The 17,090-nt window shown below is 35.3% G+C and overlaps 1 protein-coding gene across 1 annotated transcript in view; it reads right to left on the bottom strand.

Annotated features, from left to right (window-relative positions):
• The window catches only part of KCNH8 (potassium voltage-gated channel subfamily H member 8), a gene marked incomplete at its 5' end in the record, with an annotated part of 235,657 nt that overhangs the window by 112,359 nt on the left and 106,208 nt on the right, over positions 1–17,090 (bottom strand). Inside the window, 2 exons of the mRNA XM_080675534.1 lie at positions 825–1,032; positions 7,882–8,039. Coding sequence (XP_080531660.1) covers positions 825–1,032; positions 7,882–8,039 — 366 coding nt within the window. The remainder of the gene's footprint in view (positions 1–824; positions 1,033–7,881; positions 8,040–17,090) is intronic.

The raw sequence follows: 17,090 nt of genomic DNA, 5'->3' as shown, positions 1-17,090 counted from the left end.
AACAGTAGCACTTGGCACTCCCTGAGCCAGAAACATATTAATGTCCCGAATCTTAACAATCAGACATCTCAGGAAATGACTGTGAGAAGAATGCAGGTATTTTAGGATAGGGGGTTATAGTCTTCACAAATTTTCATTTTTGAAAATTGTTGTAGATGACATAAATTAAAAAATGTGTTTATGTGTCAACATTTCAAATTCATTTATGCAGAATTATATAACACTTGGAAAATTTCCCTTAAACTCCCATGTATGATGGGGACACAACATTTTACAAATGACATTTGTAAATACACAGTCCTTATAAATTATATTTATATTTATCCAGAATAAATATCACAAATTCTCAAGGTATACTAAATGTGGAAAGTTTTTCATTATGATAGCTTTTTCTCTCTTTCTTAAAGGAAAAAATGGGAGGATTTTTTTTTCTATTAACTTGCCACCTAAAATACAAATGATCATTTTCTTATGATTTAAAATATTGTAACAATTGGCCATAGGCCAGTTGCCTAGTGACTTGCTATTACCAGCCCTGCATTGGGTATGTCAAGATAAGATCACACATTACTTATCTAAACTTATCTAAACATTTCTACATACTTGCTGGTCATTTAAATCACCAAACCAATTGAAAGCTTAATCCAAAACTCAGGAAAAAAAAAGTTGTTCTAGAAAACTTTCTCAAAAGAAATTAACTTGTAAAAAGATGTGACAAATTGACAGAGGATGTATATTATAGACTCATCTTTCACTTCCTCCAAGTTCTAGACAATCTTCCTTTTCACTTAAAAATGGAAAATGCGACAAATGTAAACCCTTACCAACTTCCCACTTCAGAAGGCTGTTGTCTTCCCTCTCCATTTTTCCAATGACATACCAGATACACGCCATCCAGTGTGCAAGGAGCGCAAACATGGACATGAGCAGAGTCAGGACGATTGTGCTATGTTGGGAATAACGGTCCAACTTCTGCAGAAGACGCAAAAGACGCAGCAGCCGGACAGTCTTCAGGAGATGCACAAGAGAAACCTGTGGTAGGAGACAGGGAAACACAACTTGGCTCAGGGGTTCAGCTCATGCCGAGACAAGTTCTTGAACTTACAAGCATTCTGGAAAGTTCTTGAAATTAAGTATAATCATGATTCCATTTGTAAGACCATTTCTATATCATCTCTTAACATGTATTATGAAGTGAAAAGAGGAAGAAGGATGATTTTTTTTTGAGTAAATACTTATCTTTCTTAATTAAGATTTATTTCTTTTTATCTACCTGTTTGATTGAATATAATTTTATTTATTCTAATACACAACTGAAACACATTATGCTATCAGGATTGTTCATTAGACATCTCATATCTTTACATACATTTTCTTTCAATTCCATGTTCCCTCCTCTGTGGAAGGGAATTCTTTATAACAATAATTCGTATAGACTGAAGTAAAAGCCTGTAAAGTGGTAATAAAAGTAACTTAGGATTTTGAAAAATAATTAGAACTGTAAAACTTGACTAAGTTCTGCTCACAAGTAGAGTAGTATCTCCCACTTTATGTGCTATACTTCTTCCTCCTAACAATATCAAGAAAGAAAACATTTGTCTGAGCATCTACAATTCTCAGATATATCCAGTGAACCAAAATCAAAGGGAACAAAACAGTTTTAAAAATCTGCTAGGTTCTGCCTTTGCATGCACGAAAACATTAGACTTGGAGCTAAAGGTTATTTTCCTGACTTTAGGGCCCAATTGAAAAATGTGTACCATTGGCATTCACCAGAATGATCCATGTCACTATTAACAACATTGGTGATGCACTAATATATACTCCCTTCACTCCTTCAAAGAGCCTCCTAAAATAAAAAAGGCAAATAAAATATTAACTCATGCAAATAGAGTTTGACAATTTTTTTTTACCTTATCTAACTTTTTGGAGGTGGGGGGTGATAAATAGGGGAGAAGGGATTGTTTGTATGACTGTACCAAATAACAATTTTTCCTTTACAGACAAAATCATAAACAAGGGCAGAATCTTTTGGAAGTTTGCCTTTGTAATTAGCTGGAGTCAGTCAACTTCTAGCCTCTTCCACTAGCCATCTTCCCTTATCTCTAAGAAAAACATACCTAGATCAAGGCCTAACACATCGTATGTACTCAATAAATATTTAAGTGAGTGAGTGGATTAGTTATTAAGATACCAATACTCCAAAGTTAGTATAATAATGTATATTCACTAAAAGTGTTTTCAGTTGTAATCTTATAAAATATAACAAAGTCATAAGGTCAATGAGGACCTTGCCAGCTAGCTATGCTCTTTTATTTCTTGTCATACTACTTTTTTCTCCTTCACAGCCAAGTTCTAACCTATTACTCCTCCAGCTGATTATAAATCAGATGGTTATATGCTAGGACTTTGCACTGCTTACTTTGTAGCTTAGAGAAATTACCAGGGGTGGAGTTTATTTTATAGATAAATTTGATAGATAGATGACATTTTTGTAAATAAAAGGAAACTTGGAACACAAGTCCCTAATGGAGGAAGCCACCTGCTATGCACAGAACTGTGCCCTGCAAATATCCTATGTTAAAGTCCTAACCCTCAATGTGATGGTATTTGGAGATGGAGCCTTTAGAAGGTAATTTGGGTTAAATGAGTTCATGAAGGTGGGGTCCTCATGATGGGGTTAGTGCCCTTATGGGAAGAGACCAGAGAGTGCTCTCTCATGTGCTCTCTTTCTCTTCCCCTCTCTTGTCCTCTTCTCTCCTTTCCTTTCCTTCACCACGAGGGCACAGCAAGAAGACAGCTGTCTATAAGCCAGAAAGAGAGCCCTTACCCAGAACCAAATTGGCCGGGACCTTGAGCTTAGGCTTTCTAGCCTTCAGAACTGTGAGAAATAAATTTATATTGTTTAAGCTACTGAGTTTATAATATTTTGTTATAGCAGCCTGAGCAGGCTAAGACACCATTTGAATACAGTATTGATGCAGGCAATGTTCTGTTTTCTCTGATCAGAACGGGGGTATTGGAGGAATAACATGGAACTGTCTTTACATGAGAACAATAGTCATTTGCAAAGACAAGGAACATGGTCTAGCCTGGGTGTCCAAGATAGGCAGCCCCAATGATTTTTCTGGCACTTAAAAAAAATTACACTTATTCCTTTCAGAGTGAACAGCTTTCTGCTATAAATGTGAATTTTGGCTCCAACAAATGACAGATAAAAGAAGCACATTTGATATAAATGGAAATATATAATCTGAAAAAAGGAAAGGATTCTTTTTACTATTGGGATGCTGTACTGAATTTCTCACTGATGGGAATTATAAGCTACTTGTAGACAGGTGCAAGACTCATTCATTCATCAAAATCCCCTATCAAATGACAACTCCCTCTATTACAAGTGGACATGACTATCTCCTGGCTATCAACTAGGGAGAAGAAAAAGAAAGGAGAGAGGGAGGGAGTGGGGCAGAGAGAGAGAGAGAGAGAGAGAGAGAGAGAGAGAGAGAGAGAGAGATGAGAGAGAGAGAGAGAGAGAGAGAGAGAGAGAGAGAGAGAGAGAGAGAGAGAGAGAGAGAGAGAAGAGCTAGTTAACATACACTGAGGTCTTTCTAACAAGGTATTTTATAGAAATGTTGCCTTTTTAGGATGCTCAAAAACCCTGAAGGGATTTTTATGCCTATTTTAGACCTATTTTGATAACTTTCCCAAGGAAGTAATTCATATCATAAGTGATAAACTAGGATGTGTACTTTTGCCTTTTTTCACTCTATCATATTTCTATGTCTCATTCATAACTTTATCTCTCATAGTGCCTTTCATAGGGCTTGTATATAGTAAGTTTTAATAAATAAATGTGTGCCGAAACCGGTTTGGCTCAGTGGATAGAGCGTCGGCCTGCAGACTGAAGGGTCCCGGGTTCGATTCCAGTCAAGGGCATATACCTTGGTTGCGGGCACATCCCCAGTGGGGGGTGTGCAGGAGGCAGCTCATTGATGTTTCTCTCTCATTGATGATTCTAGCTCTCTATTCCTCTCCCTTCCTCTCTGTAAAATATCAATAAAATATATTTAAAAAAAATAAATAAATGTGTGAGCTATATATAAAAGATTTGCCATTAGCAATTGTAGGCAGAACCAAAGCTAAAACATATTTTTAAAATATATTTTATTGATTTTTTTACAGAGAGGAAGGGAGAGGGATAGAGAGTTAGGAACATCAATGAGAGAGAAACATTGATCAGCTGCCTCCTGCACACCCCCCACTGGGATGTGCCTGCAACCAAGGTACATGCCCTTGACCGGAATTGAACCTAGGACCCTTCAGTCCACAGGCTGACACTCTATCCACCGAGCCAAAGAAGCTAGGGTCACAAAGCTAAAACATATTTTTGATGGTTGTATTGTATTTTTCAGTGTCATCTATAGAGATACATTAACTGGACACATTTTAGATCTGGAAGACAACACCTTTGTCTGTTTCTTCCTTTCTTTCTATATGGCTGTGCAGTATAACAATGGCAGATCATAAGTTGTTTCCTGGGAAGTAAATATAATATGTTGAACAGCTTATTCAAACTAGAATATTTCAACCTGATTAATTTATTTGGGGGAATATTAAATTTATGTACCAATTTGTTAAATAATCATATCCTTACTCTTGTGAAAAGCAAAAAAAAAAAAAATTATCACTGATAAGAGAGAAAGATTTCTTCATTCCTTCCTCTTTTTCTTTCTGACACAGATGTTAATATACAACTTGCATTCTTTCTAAAGCATTCATACCAGATTTAACAAGTCAGAATGAGTAGCAGAAGGGTACAGGAGTGCAGTGAAAGTGTACAGGTATTTAAAATTCATCAAGAGATTTAATATTTTTCATAAATCTTTTATTTCTGTTAATTTTAGGCAACAAGGATGTTGATATATAAATATGTTATATATTTCTATTTTATATTATATATTTAAAATTGTCCTATTTGTCCAGTGTCCAAAGAGAAATGGAATATAAAAATATTATTAGTATTTAGTAGCAAAGAAGCAAGTTAATTTAGGGTACAGTCTATTAAACACCATTTATTTAACAATCTTTCAGGAGAATTTGGAAACACTTTATTAGCATTTTGTGAACCATATACTCCTTTTGTATATTCTTTTTTTTCAGTATAGCAAAAGCCTGGTTTTACTCATTATTAATGTGGATTAACTCTTAACCGGTTAAAAATGTGAATTAACTGTTAACCGGTTGATAATGCGGATTTTGTAATAAAAGAAAACACTATAATTTCAAGAGAAACATCAAAAGTAATGTGAAAGACACATTAAGCTTTATTCAAAGTAATGTCCATTGCTAGCTACACATTTCCCCATCTTTCAGGTAATTTGTGGATACCGTCCCAAAAGAACTTTTCTTGTTTTGAGGAAAACCATTCAGAGACCCAATTTTCCACTTCTTCGTATGTTTTGAAGTGCTGCTCAGAAAGTGTGTGTGCCATCGATGGGAACAAGTGGTAATCTGAAGGACCAAGGTCTGGTGAATACGGAGGGTGGGTTAATACTTCCCAGGCAAGATCTTTTAACGTGTCTTTAACTGGTTTTAAAGTGTGTGATGGTGAGTCATCATGAAGCAAAATTACTTTGCCACATCTTCTGGCCCATTCTGGTCATTTCACAATCAAAGAGTGGTTCAAATTGATTATTTGTTGTCGGTAGTGATCAGTATTAACGGTTTCACCTGGTTTTAGAAGCTCATAATACACCACACCTTCCTGATCCCACCAAACGCAGAGCATTGTCTTCTTTCCGAAGCGATTTGGCCTTGCAGTTGATGTTGATGGTTGACCTGGATCAACCCATAATTTTGTGCATTTGGGATTCTCAAAATAAATCCACTTTTCATTGCCAGTCACAATTCGATGCAAAAAAAGACTTTCTTTCATGCTGTTGAAGCAACATTTTAGTGATGACTTTTCAGTTTTCCATTTGTCTTTCGTTCAGTTGATGTGGCACCCATTTTTCTTCCTTTAAAATCTTTCCCATTGCTTGTAAATGATCGGAAATTGTTTGCTGAGCAACGTTTAATTTTCTCAAGTTGTTTTTGAGTTCGAGACACATCTTCATCCAATAATGCTTGTAATTGTTGGTCTTCAAACTTTTTCAGTTGACCTGGACATTCTTTGTCTTTCACATTGAAATCATCACTTTTAAAGCCTTTAAACCAGCATTCACAAGTATCTTGAGATGGAGCATGTTCACTATAAGCTTCCCGAAGTATACGATAACTTTCAGCAGCACTTTTCTTCAAAATAAAGTAATGAATTAAAACTTCCCACAATTGCTCTTTTTTTTGGCACGAAACTCGACGTTTTTAAGTGTAAAAATATCTATGATGTTAACACCTTCAGCAAATTTGACATATGAAGTTTTGAAGCTTGCTGTCAATACAACAAAATAGCATACATATCAAATCGCATATATAAAAACATATATGTAACTCCATCTATTGAAAAAAATCCACATTATTAACTGGTACACATGGTATACTTTCATTATAGTACACTTATCTAGTCAAATTCCCCTTAAAAAGCACTTTAAGAAGCCTGGAGAACAACTCAATGTAGCACTGATTGATATTACACATTAAATTCCCCCCAGAGCTTTATTTCAGTTGATTTATAAACCTCTTAAAGATGTTGACACCCTCACTTCCCAACTTAAGAAAAAGAAAAAAATACTATTGTACATGAAATTAACAAATGACAAATATGAACTAAATAGTCAGGATTACAGTTCAATCTTCATTCTGAAGTTGATACCAATTGTATTTGAAATATTGATTGTTTAATGTTGAAAACTATGCTTTTACATTCTTGATAGGAAATATTTCTACAGGAGGTTGCTAACTGCATAGGCAATATATTTAATTAGAATTAATGTTTAATAATTTTTTTTCCAGTTAAAATTGTTTATGCTAGCACCAAATTGCATTACTGGTCCAAAAATGCTATTATACATCCCAAAATTCTATTTATAAGACAGCACTTAATCTTGTAAGGATATCAATCATTAAATAGTAAAAATTGCTATTACTACAAGTAGGAAATACATTTTTCCCTGTGAGGAGATATAAGGATAAAGGCTTTTGATGAATCAAGAGACGTTACAAATACAGGGTGTCCCCCCAAAATGTATACACACTTAATAGCTGATAGCTCGATTGATGTTTCTTTTCAGATTTAACCCATTGGAATTAAGAATTATCCAAATTGTGTACACATTATTTTGAGACACCCTATATTAATAACAAAGAGAGCTCAAGTTTGTCATTGTGTCATTTAGGTTGCTGCCTCATGCAACATTTTCACAAAGACTTCCAAAAAGTAGTTGAATTTTCTTATTTTAATTTTAGCGTTTTTCTCTATCTTGATTGGTCTTCTGTTTGTTTTGCCAATGAATAATAAAATACTCAAGAAGTAGGAATAAAGGTCATAAAAGTAAAAGAAATCTTCAAACTCTCCACCCATCTCTAGAGGCAAATATCTGCCCAACCAAGATAAAGTTATGCTATAGTTTTATAGATGGCTTCCTTATCAATGGGTTTGTTTAGTGAATCTGTATTGCTGATAAATTTAGACGTTTTGTATATCCTTGTTCTTGGTATTTAAATAACTAGAAACAGGTAATGCAAATTTCAAGAGGAAATTCTTCCTCAAGTGGAGAATCTGACCTGCATATCGTTAGGCACCTTGGCATCTTTATTAACAAGGACATAAAATCTTGGTTGCCAAATTGCCACAAATGTTTAAAACCTGAACATGTGAAAAACAAACATAGGGGTAAAATCAGCCTTCCGGGCCATGTGCAAGGGAGGTCTTTCCTTACTCACCACTGTGACGTTGAAAGCATACAGGAGATCAAAAGGCAGAGCAGCGATTAAATCAATGATGAACCAAGTTGTGACATAGTGGATGCAAATTGATCTTGCTTCAAAGATAACTTGGCCAGACTTGCTGACATAGGTTGTTCGGAAATTTAAAATAATATCTGCTTGGGAAAAAAATGATAGAGAAGAAGAGGAAGGAAGAGAGAGAGAATAAGGAAAGACAAAGGGGAACAGTGGAAGGACAAAAGGGAGACAGGCATGGAGGAAGGGAGGAAGAAAGAAAATTGTATAAAATTAAGTAAAGCTAGACACATGGTTACCTCTTAGCATATTTCAGATTGATAACATCCAAAATAATCTTGGCAGATCCAGTACAACTTAACAAACATCTATTAAGAAGGGTAAAAAAGGTAATATTTTCTGAGCACTTAATACATTCCAGACATTATGAAGTGAATGCTAAGTTCTGAGTTACATATTAGATGAATTGAAGTACTCATTATAGCTAATTTAAACCATTGAACATAAGCGGAATAATGTACGAGGTTAGAAATTTGTTGATATCATGCGCATGATGATGACAAGGATAAATCATACAACAGTGTGCACTTTATGTATATAATTTTTACTTTTCACTTCATATTCACATTTGTGGAAGGCAGAATTCTAAGATGACCTTCCAGGATCCTCACCCTCATATTATCTTTTTCCTTGAGTGAGGGTGAAACCTGTGAGCATGAGGAGATATGCAGCCATGATCATGTTGCAGTATATGAGTCAAAGGTACCATTGCTGATCGGGTACCATTATAAGCAGATTTTTTTTCAGCTGATGGGAAGGGATTGGAAGCCAGTGAGACATACTCTTGCTTGACTGGAAGAAGGCAACTGTCTGGGTGAAAAGAGCCACCTGGCAGAGAACAGTAGGCAGTTCTCCAGTTGCTAAGAACAGCCTTTAGGTGACATTAAGTGAGAAATGGGAACCTCAGTCCTACAACCATTAGAAAATTAATTCTTCCAACAGTCACATGAGCTTGGAAGAGGATTCTGAGTTCCAGAAAGAACACAGCTGAGCTGACACTTTGATTTCAGCCACGTGTAACTCTGAGCAGAGAATTAAGCTAGGCCATAACTGGACTTCTGACCTATAGAAATTATGAGATAATAATTGGGTGTTGTTTTAAGACAATAAGTTTGTGGTGATTTGCTCTGCAGCAATAACAAACTAATACAACATTTATTATGTTATTTGACTTTTATAGAATTTGAGGTGAGATAATCTAGGGATTATGACAAGACTGATTACTATTATGTATTATAGATAACACATATGTTCTTAGCATGAACCCAGTAGTGTTCTAGGCCCTTTAGAATTATAAATCTCATTGACTCCTTACAGCAATGCTCAGAAGTAGGCAGTTCCATTAACTCTTTTACAGATGAAAAAAGTGAGGCACACAAGAAGTCAAGTGACTTGCCCAGGGTCACACAGATGATGTAACTAAAGCACAGGATTAAACCCCTCAGCTAGTTGGTGAAAGAGCCAGACTCAAACCCAAGTGTCCTAAATCCTGATTCAGCACTTTGGGTATTGGTGCCTTAAGAGAGGCAATCACATCACTGGTCTGGAAGCTTGTTCCAGGTAACTCAAAACAAAACAAAAATCGCTCTAGTCTATTGTGAATACTAACTTCAAAAAATAATATTGTTAAACGATTATTTCTTTTTGTCAAAATCTAAAATTATCAAAATTCTTCCATTGTTAAAATTGAGAATATTAAAGGATGAAGCTAGTGGATAAACTGCTCACAAAGGTTTGAAGATAATCCCAAGATGATTTCCACTGCAGAGTGAAAATGCTATGATGGCCAAGTACCAAAGCATCAGTGAAGCGTGGCTCCTATAAGGAGCACAGTGGAATGCCATGAGGTTGTTATGGTAGCACATGAACTTGTTTTTCTTTCCCTTTAACTTTCTAGACTCTGCATTAGCAAAGCAATTTAACAAGTCAGACCACCAGCTGTAGAAATCAAGCAGAGATTTCAACTTAATGTTTTCTGAAAGAAAGCTCAGGTTAGGCATTTAGGTTTTCATCTTAGAAGTGAGCGATCCAAATGTTTACCAAGCTTTGGTTTCTAAAACAGAAGCTAAGGTAAGTTTAGAAATTCATTATAAAATTGAAGGGATACATTTCTTGCATGTTTATTAACTGATTGCCAGGTCTACCACACATTTCACAGAAAACCCACTGCCACCATTAACATATTTGAGGCACTCCCTAAATGGAGGAATGAGTGAATTGATGGCCCTTTGGTTGATGGGTGCTGTAAACATTTATAAAACTATGTGGTTAATCATGTGATTTACTATAAAGTAAAAGAGAAGTGCAGACCTCTAAGTAGATAAAATGTATTCTTGAATGAATCATTACAAAGTTTAGAAAGCTTAAAAAACTAATTTGTTATTCATTTGAGTTAATTGGCTGAATAAAGATATGCTAATTTTAGGTTTCAGAAGAAGTCATTACAAGACATATACACAAATAGTGATAATCATAAAAGAATAAAAGCTATTTTAAAAATCTATTTAAAAATATGGATATAAATCTATTTTTGAAATATGTAAATATTTTAGGTTTATTTTTTTGGGCGAAATCTATAGATATAAATCTATTTTTGAAATATGTAAATACTTTATTTTTTGGGGGGAACCTAGATATATATTATATTCTAACATTTTCAGGGTTATGGTACTATTGTTGTGCAAAGACTATAGGTTTATCAAATGATGAGTATTATTTTTGAACACTAATTTCTAAAAAACCTAGTTATGTCACATGATAAGCATAGAAAGTTATAGTGTATTGTGATTTATAAAACTTTTCACATTTCTTAGTGTGGTTCCCATGCCAACTCTCTCATGTATAATACTATTACTGTCATTTTACCAATGACTCAGGAGATTTAAAGAAATCTTAAATTTATGAAGGAGATTTTACATTTTTAAAGTCATGAGCAACAAAGAGAGCATTTTTAGACACTCAGTCCCATTTTCTTATCATTATCTTAAGTATATTTTAGAGGGAATAACAATAGGTTGGTGTAGGAAAATGCAGTCCTGAATGTAGCTCTTAGATCAAATTCAGCATCAGTACCACCCAGGTTAAAAAAAAAAATTAAATCAGAGTCACAGAATTGAATGTGAGAAAATGAACTGTTTTTGATTCTGGAAATAAGAGAACTAACTTTTTGTCTAGGGATCACTGAGAATTCACTCTTTCTCTCTACTGAAACGGATGTGGTGTCTAGAAACAGAACTCCATGTCTGTAAATATTCCCTTAAATGGAAGGGCAGAAGGTGACTAGTACAAGTTCTCCTTTAAGAGTGAAGGGAGCATAGGGTAAAATGATTGTGATGAGAAAGCAAAGAGCTGTCAGATATGATGTCCCTCCTGTGAGAATCATGGGGGCAAAGTGGAGCCTCGAGAATATTGGGACAGCTGTTCCTCCCCATGGTTGTCTCATTTCCCATGAGATTTTGTATTTTTGGCAAGTTAAATCAGGAACTCATTAAAATGTTACAGCAAGAATGTGGTCTCCTGCAGACAATTCACAATTTACCTGAAAGGCAGCAGTATAGTTTTCATTTTGAGGCATATGGAAGATCTAAGTATGATGTTTTTCAACTTTTATGTTGAGAAGTACATAAAAGTGTACTCATATCCAAATTTTTACGTATGATTTTATTAATTCCAGTTATTAATGTGTGCAATTGTCCAGAAGTATATACAGAGTTTGAATCAGAGAATATTATCATCCATCCTTTATATGATTTATAGAATTTTCAAAAAATTGATCATAATATACCCCACCAAAATGAGGCAGAATTGAATTATATGATGATTCAGGTGCCACTTAATGGTTTTGAAGGATAATCATTTTGTCTTGTACTTCAGTTTTACAAAAACATAATTAAATTCAAGACAAATAATAGACAAATGTATGCATGTTCTGTTTTCATATTATTAAGGACCTCTAAAAATCTGTGCTTCCTCTCTCCCCCACACTAAATGGCTATGTACGTGAACTAAAAATCAGAAAGGTTAAACCCATTTTTTCTAGTTTGATTTCCTTGAGAACTATGTAATTAGGAAGTACAAAAAAAGGTTAAATTCAATATGGCACAAATGAGTAGATTTCTTTTCTTTATTAGCATGCATGCCAGATGGGAAATAATTTTAAAATCATATTGGCTTACTCGTTAAAAAGTAAATTAAAATATAATTGTGTGCATGAGAGCATATGCACCACATACAAATAATTAATATCTTCATTTGGCTATTCCTTTAAAAATTAATCAATGTAATACAGCGTGGGTGAAGAGATATTTCACTAAACAAGCTGCTGGACTGATGTTCTAAAGATGGCTTGTGAAGTTCTCCTTTCAACACTATATGATGTCTACAAATTTGAGCTACAAGATGTGGGAAGAATGAATAATTCAGAGCTGATTAATAAAGAGGCTTGAGGGACTAATAATCCTAAGAATGACTGTAATCAATTGCCAATATTAGTAGATGAGATTTTCATACCACTCAACCCTTGCTTATCTTGTCAGCATTTGTCCCTTTTGTTTACCTTAAAGTGAAAGATTTAAAGAAAAAGAAAGGGCAGCAGACTCAGTGAGAAATAGCATTTAAAAGCAGCAGACTTAGTGAGAAATGGAACTTAAGAGCAATTGCATTTAGAAGAAAAGGTGAAGCTAAAAGAGGCAACCAGGTGGATTGAGGGATGGCTGAAGCTGGTATTGGCTTCTCTTTTGTACCAGTGTGGCCAGTGGTACCATGGTGTACTCTTACATCGGTTTGACCGTCAATATCAGCATCCCATTAACCCACATAGGTGGGAAGAGACCTACAAGTCTTCTATCCTAATGTCTTCAAATGCAGGCACTCCATCCATGTCATCCTTCATAAGGATATGGCCAACCAGTCTTCGAATGCCCCCAGCAGTGGTAAGCTCCCTGCTGTTTGAGAGCCCTTAGTTTGACATGCCCATCACTAAGTTGTCTGCCTTTCCTCAAGATGCCTTCCTCCCTGTAGTACCCTTTCCTTGGTCCTAGTTTCATCCTGAGCAGCAACACAGAATATATTGTCCTCTCCCACCCCAAAGCCCTTTCCATAAATACTCAAGATCAGTCATCAAGTTGACTCAGTACCCCAGGATGAACATCTCCATTTCTTCCAACTGTCTCCAGTTGATAAGGGTTTCCTCATCCTAGTCCTGGTGATTTTCTCTAGTTCCACAAGTCTCATGACTTTGGGCTTTCACCTTCTCATTTCCCCCTTTCTATTTTCAGGCTAAGCTTTTATTCATTTTACATAGTGAGCTTCCCTATTAGTTTTTATAAAATAAATAAATAAATAAAAAGGAGTTTTCAAGTGCTAGCATAATAAAGAAAAAACCCCACACGTAGTTGAATACTATCATTTTGGAAGTAAGATATGGAAAGGGTAGCAGTATATGCCATCCCAAAATATGCCAGTTTGGCATTAGAATTATTTTGAGCTGAAGGCAATTGAGAAGCAGAAACCTGAAAAGCTACCTGCTCTGCCCCTATTTGCTTAAAAGCAGGACATACTTTTCAAAAGGACCCTCCTCCTCTCTGTACCAGGAAAGACAAAAGCTAATCCCCAGACATAGCCTGTCCAGGGTGGAAGACATCAGCAAATATACAAACTCCCACCAGCAGAGTTTTCAGTTCTTATTACTCCACAGTCTCATTGACACTTGATATTATTAGACTTTGCCAATTGGGCAGGCATATAATGCTTCTAGTAATACTTTTAGAATTGGTTTTACTTCTAGTAATACAGCCTTAATAACTTGTTGGGTGTCTTTAAAAAGAATCTTGCATTACTATTAGCTGAAGTTATGCACATTTGCTTTGCCATGCTCTTTGATTTTCTGTTTCTGCTGGCTGGAATTAAGAACAAAGTGACCTTAGGAGCCACCCATTAAAGGTAGTAGAGCCACTGTCAGTCTCAGTCCTTAAATAATTATGTAAGAGAACCACCTTCTCCTATTTCTCCTTACCAGCCCTCAATATATTCCCCAGAACATGAGGTGAGAAATACATTTCTAAGTCTCATAAGCCACTGCATAATTGTTGCAGCTCGTGTTGCAGTAGCTGATCAAACATAACTAATACACAAAGCAAAGACCACAGCTCTCATCCTTTCATTAACTTAGCCATTTAACAGTTCCCAGTCCCATGAAATCGTGCTTTGGTGGCTGGTCTTGACAGTCCAATCAGAATGTGACCTGTTATCATAATGGGCAAGTGATGCATCCAGTTCTCCAGACTCTACTAAGAATGGCAGCACTCCTAAGCTGCAGTTTTGTGTTTTTTTTCAATATCTAGCCAAAAATTGGTCAGTCTCATTTCAATATAAACCTTTCCTTCGGCAGCTCCTGGGAGTTTAACCTCCTCGTGTTGCTAAAGCCGAGGCATTAATATGATCCATTGAGGTCACCCCAATATATACTTGCAATTTCAGCAAACAGGACAGCTAGTTAAATTTGGATTTCAAATAAAGAATGAATGATTCTTTGGCAGAAATATGTCCTATAAAAAGAAAAAGTCCTTTTATTGCTGTAAGTATCCTCGGGCTAGTAAGCCTCTCAGGAGAAAACCAGATGACCTGAAAATTGATCAGCCCTCCTCATCTCACCAACATACGTGCACAAATCTACATAATGTCCTTGCCAGGAACTTAAGTCTGTGTGTGTATGTATGTGCTACCAGATGGATCCTGATGTGGAAGTGAACTATACAGGAGAAACATGTTTCAACCAGAAACATCACATCTTCATTTGCTTCTCTGCACTACTATCTCTTGCTTCCATTCTTTGAAAAAAGAAAAAAACAACAACTTTGTTGTCTGCAACAGCAATTAACCTCCTTGCAATTTCTTCCTGTTTTATCAAACTTATACAACTTACATTCTAGACCTTTACTTCTACCATCAACTCAAGCACAGCAAGGATCATTCCATTCACCTTTTTCCATTTACTCTTATGGTTGTGCATGCTCACGCGCTGCCTTGTATGTACACCGTATTGCTGTGCACCTATGAAATGACCTTCCCAGGTCTTCACACCTATGTTTTGGAAGAGTCTCTGATTGCGGGCACCTCTTCTTTGTTCACAACTGATTTCCCAAAGAGATGAATTGCTTCTTCTTCAGAAACCTATACATTTGTTTCATTCCAGTGTATTTTGAGCTTTTCTACACTTTTTATTATGCTATTTGGATTATCCAATGTAAATTAAACTGTTTGGAATCTCTCCAGAGGAATATCACCAAAATTACTCATTTCCATGGAAACTGTAATAATAATCATATTATGGGCACAACATTAGCAATTTTGAAATACATATACATTTTTTTTTGGATTTTTTCTTTAAAATTATAATGCTAGTACAGTTAAATGTGGTGATATAATAAAATGTCATGAGCCAAAATATTAACTGAGTTCTAATTTTTGCTCTCCCACAAGTTGCAGTGTCCTTTGGAAAGGTTTTCCTTGTTTTGTAACCTTTTCTAAGTTCCAATTTCTATTTAAGTAAAATAGAGCTAATAAATGATTGCTTCTCATCTATTTACTCAACCAGTATTTATTGATCACCTAGTATGTACATATATTGGCTGGGTTTGGGTTGTACAAAGATTGATCCTCTCTTCCTGCATTTAAAGAAATTAGTTTAGTAGGGGATATAGGTAGAAAACTGGAAATTAAAAAATCATGTGATGAGTGCTTTGGCTACACCAAGAAAGAATAGCTAATACCTGTGGGACCACATGTAAAAACCATACAGGCCTGCCTTTGGAAATAAGTCTGTTTAACTCAATAAGCTTAGCATTTTGTTTATCTGAATTATGGTAGTGGTAAACATTAGTTTCCTGCCTACTATGGGTCAGAAACTATACTAGTTGAAGGAACTAGAGAAAAATATATTATCCAGTCCATTTCCTCTGGGAGCTTATAATTCATTTATGGCATGTGTGTGTGGGGAGATAAATAAGCAATTATGAAATAGGGTTGAAGAATGTGAGAGGGGAAGTCTAACCCAGACTCATGGTGACAGGAGTAAGAAGAGTTAAGAAGAAGACTTTGTAGAAGAGGTCAAAGATGATACTTCAAGGATAAGGAGAATTTGATTGGGTAAAGAGATATCTTGCTCCTTTTTTTTTTCTGAGAGTAGAAAATAAAGAGGATATGAAAATACAAAGGATGCAAGGTATAATACAGTTGAAGAACTGCAAGGGGTCTCATATGGCTGGAGCCACAAAAAGGAGGAGCAAGTGGTGATAAGTAAAAAGATAGAGTCCAGATCATAAAGGGTCTTCTATGCCATGGTGGAGAATTGCCATGTGCAATCACTTGGGTGACAGTATTTTGACCTTCAACAAATATTTAATGAATTGAATAACACATAATGAATAACATCTAGGGACAGGTGGCTATAATATTTTTTTACCTAAATTAAACAACTTTTCAATATATTCAAAATATATTTGGTTTTAAAAATTATTTATCTTTAAATTATTGGGGTCATGGGGGAGGAGATTATTCTAATGGCAAATGCTAAATGCATGGATTGAACTGAGAAATATAAACTACATAAATAATGCAATTTTTACTTATAGAATCTAGTATTTTTATATGCTGCAAGAAAATATACTTGAAAATGTGGGAAGAGGAGAGAATGACATAGCAGAGTTCATGTTTGCTAAGAGGAAAATGGAAAACAAAAAACCCTACCTCATTACTGTGCAATATGTTTCTAAATCACGAACTCATAATTTTCCTCTGGGTTTCTAAATTTAGTAATATTCCATTCTTAATTTCCTTGTCTTGTACAAAACAAGCACTATTGTTTCATATTTTATGAGTACGTGTTCCTTCCTGTAGTCTATTTACAGCAATATGTAAGTCTCAGGGCAGCGAAGACAATTTTCCATCAAATTTGTCATCTCACAAATGTTTCATATTTAAACATAGTGAATTCAGGTACATTGTGAAATAATTGTTGTGTTTGTCAGGCAAATACAACTCATTTTCTATGTATAGCTAATCTTCTAAGGGGGAAAATAGTAGTTAATCACAGTAGTATAATATTGATAACATTATTTTGTCTGATATATTCT

Source organism: Plecotus auritus (genome assembly GCF_963455305.1).
Source record: "Plecotus auritus genome assembly, chromosome: 6".
Lineage (NCBI taxonomy): Eukaryota > Metazoa > Chordata > Mammalia > Chiroptera > Vespertilionidae > Plecotus > Plecotus auritus.
This window is presented reverse-complemented; position numbering and strand designations above follow the sequence as displayed.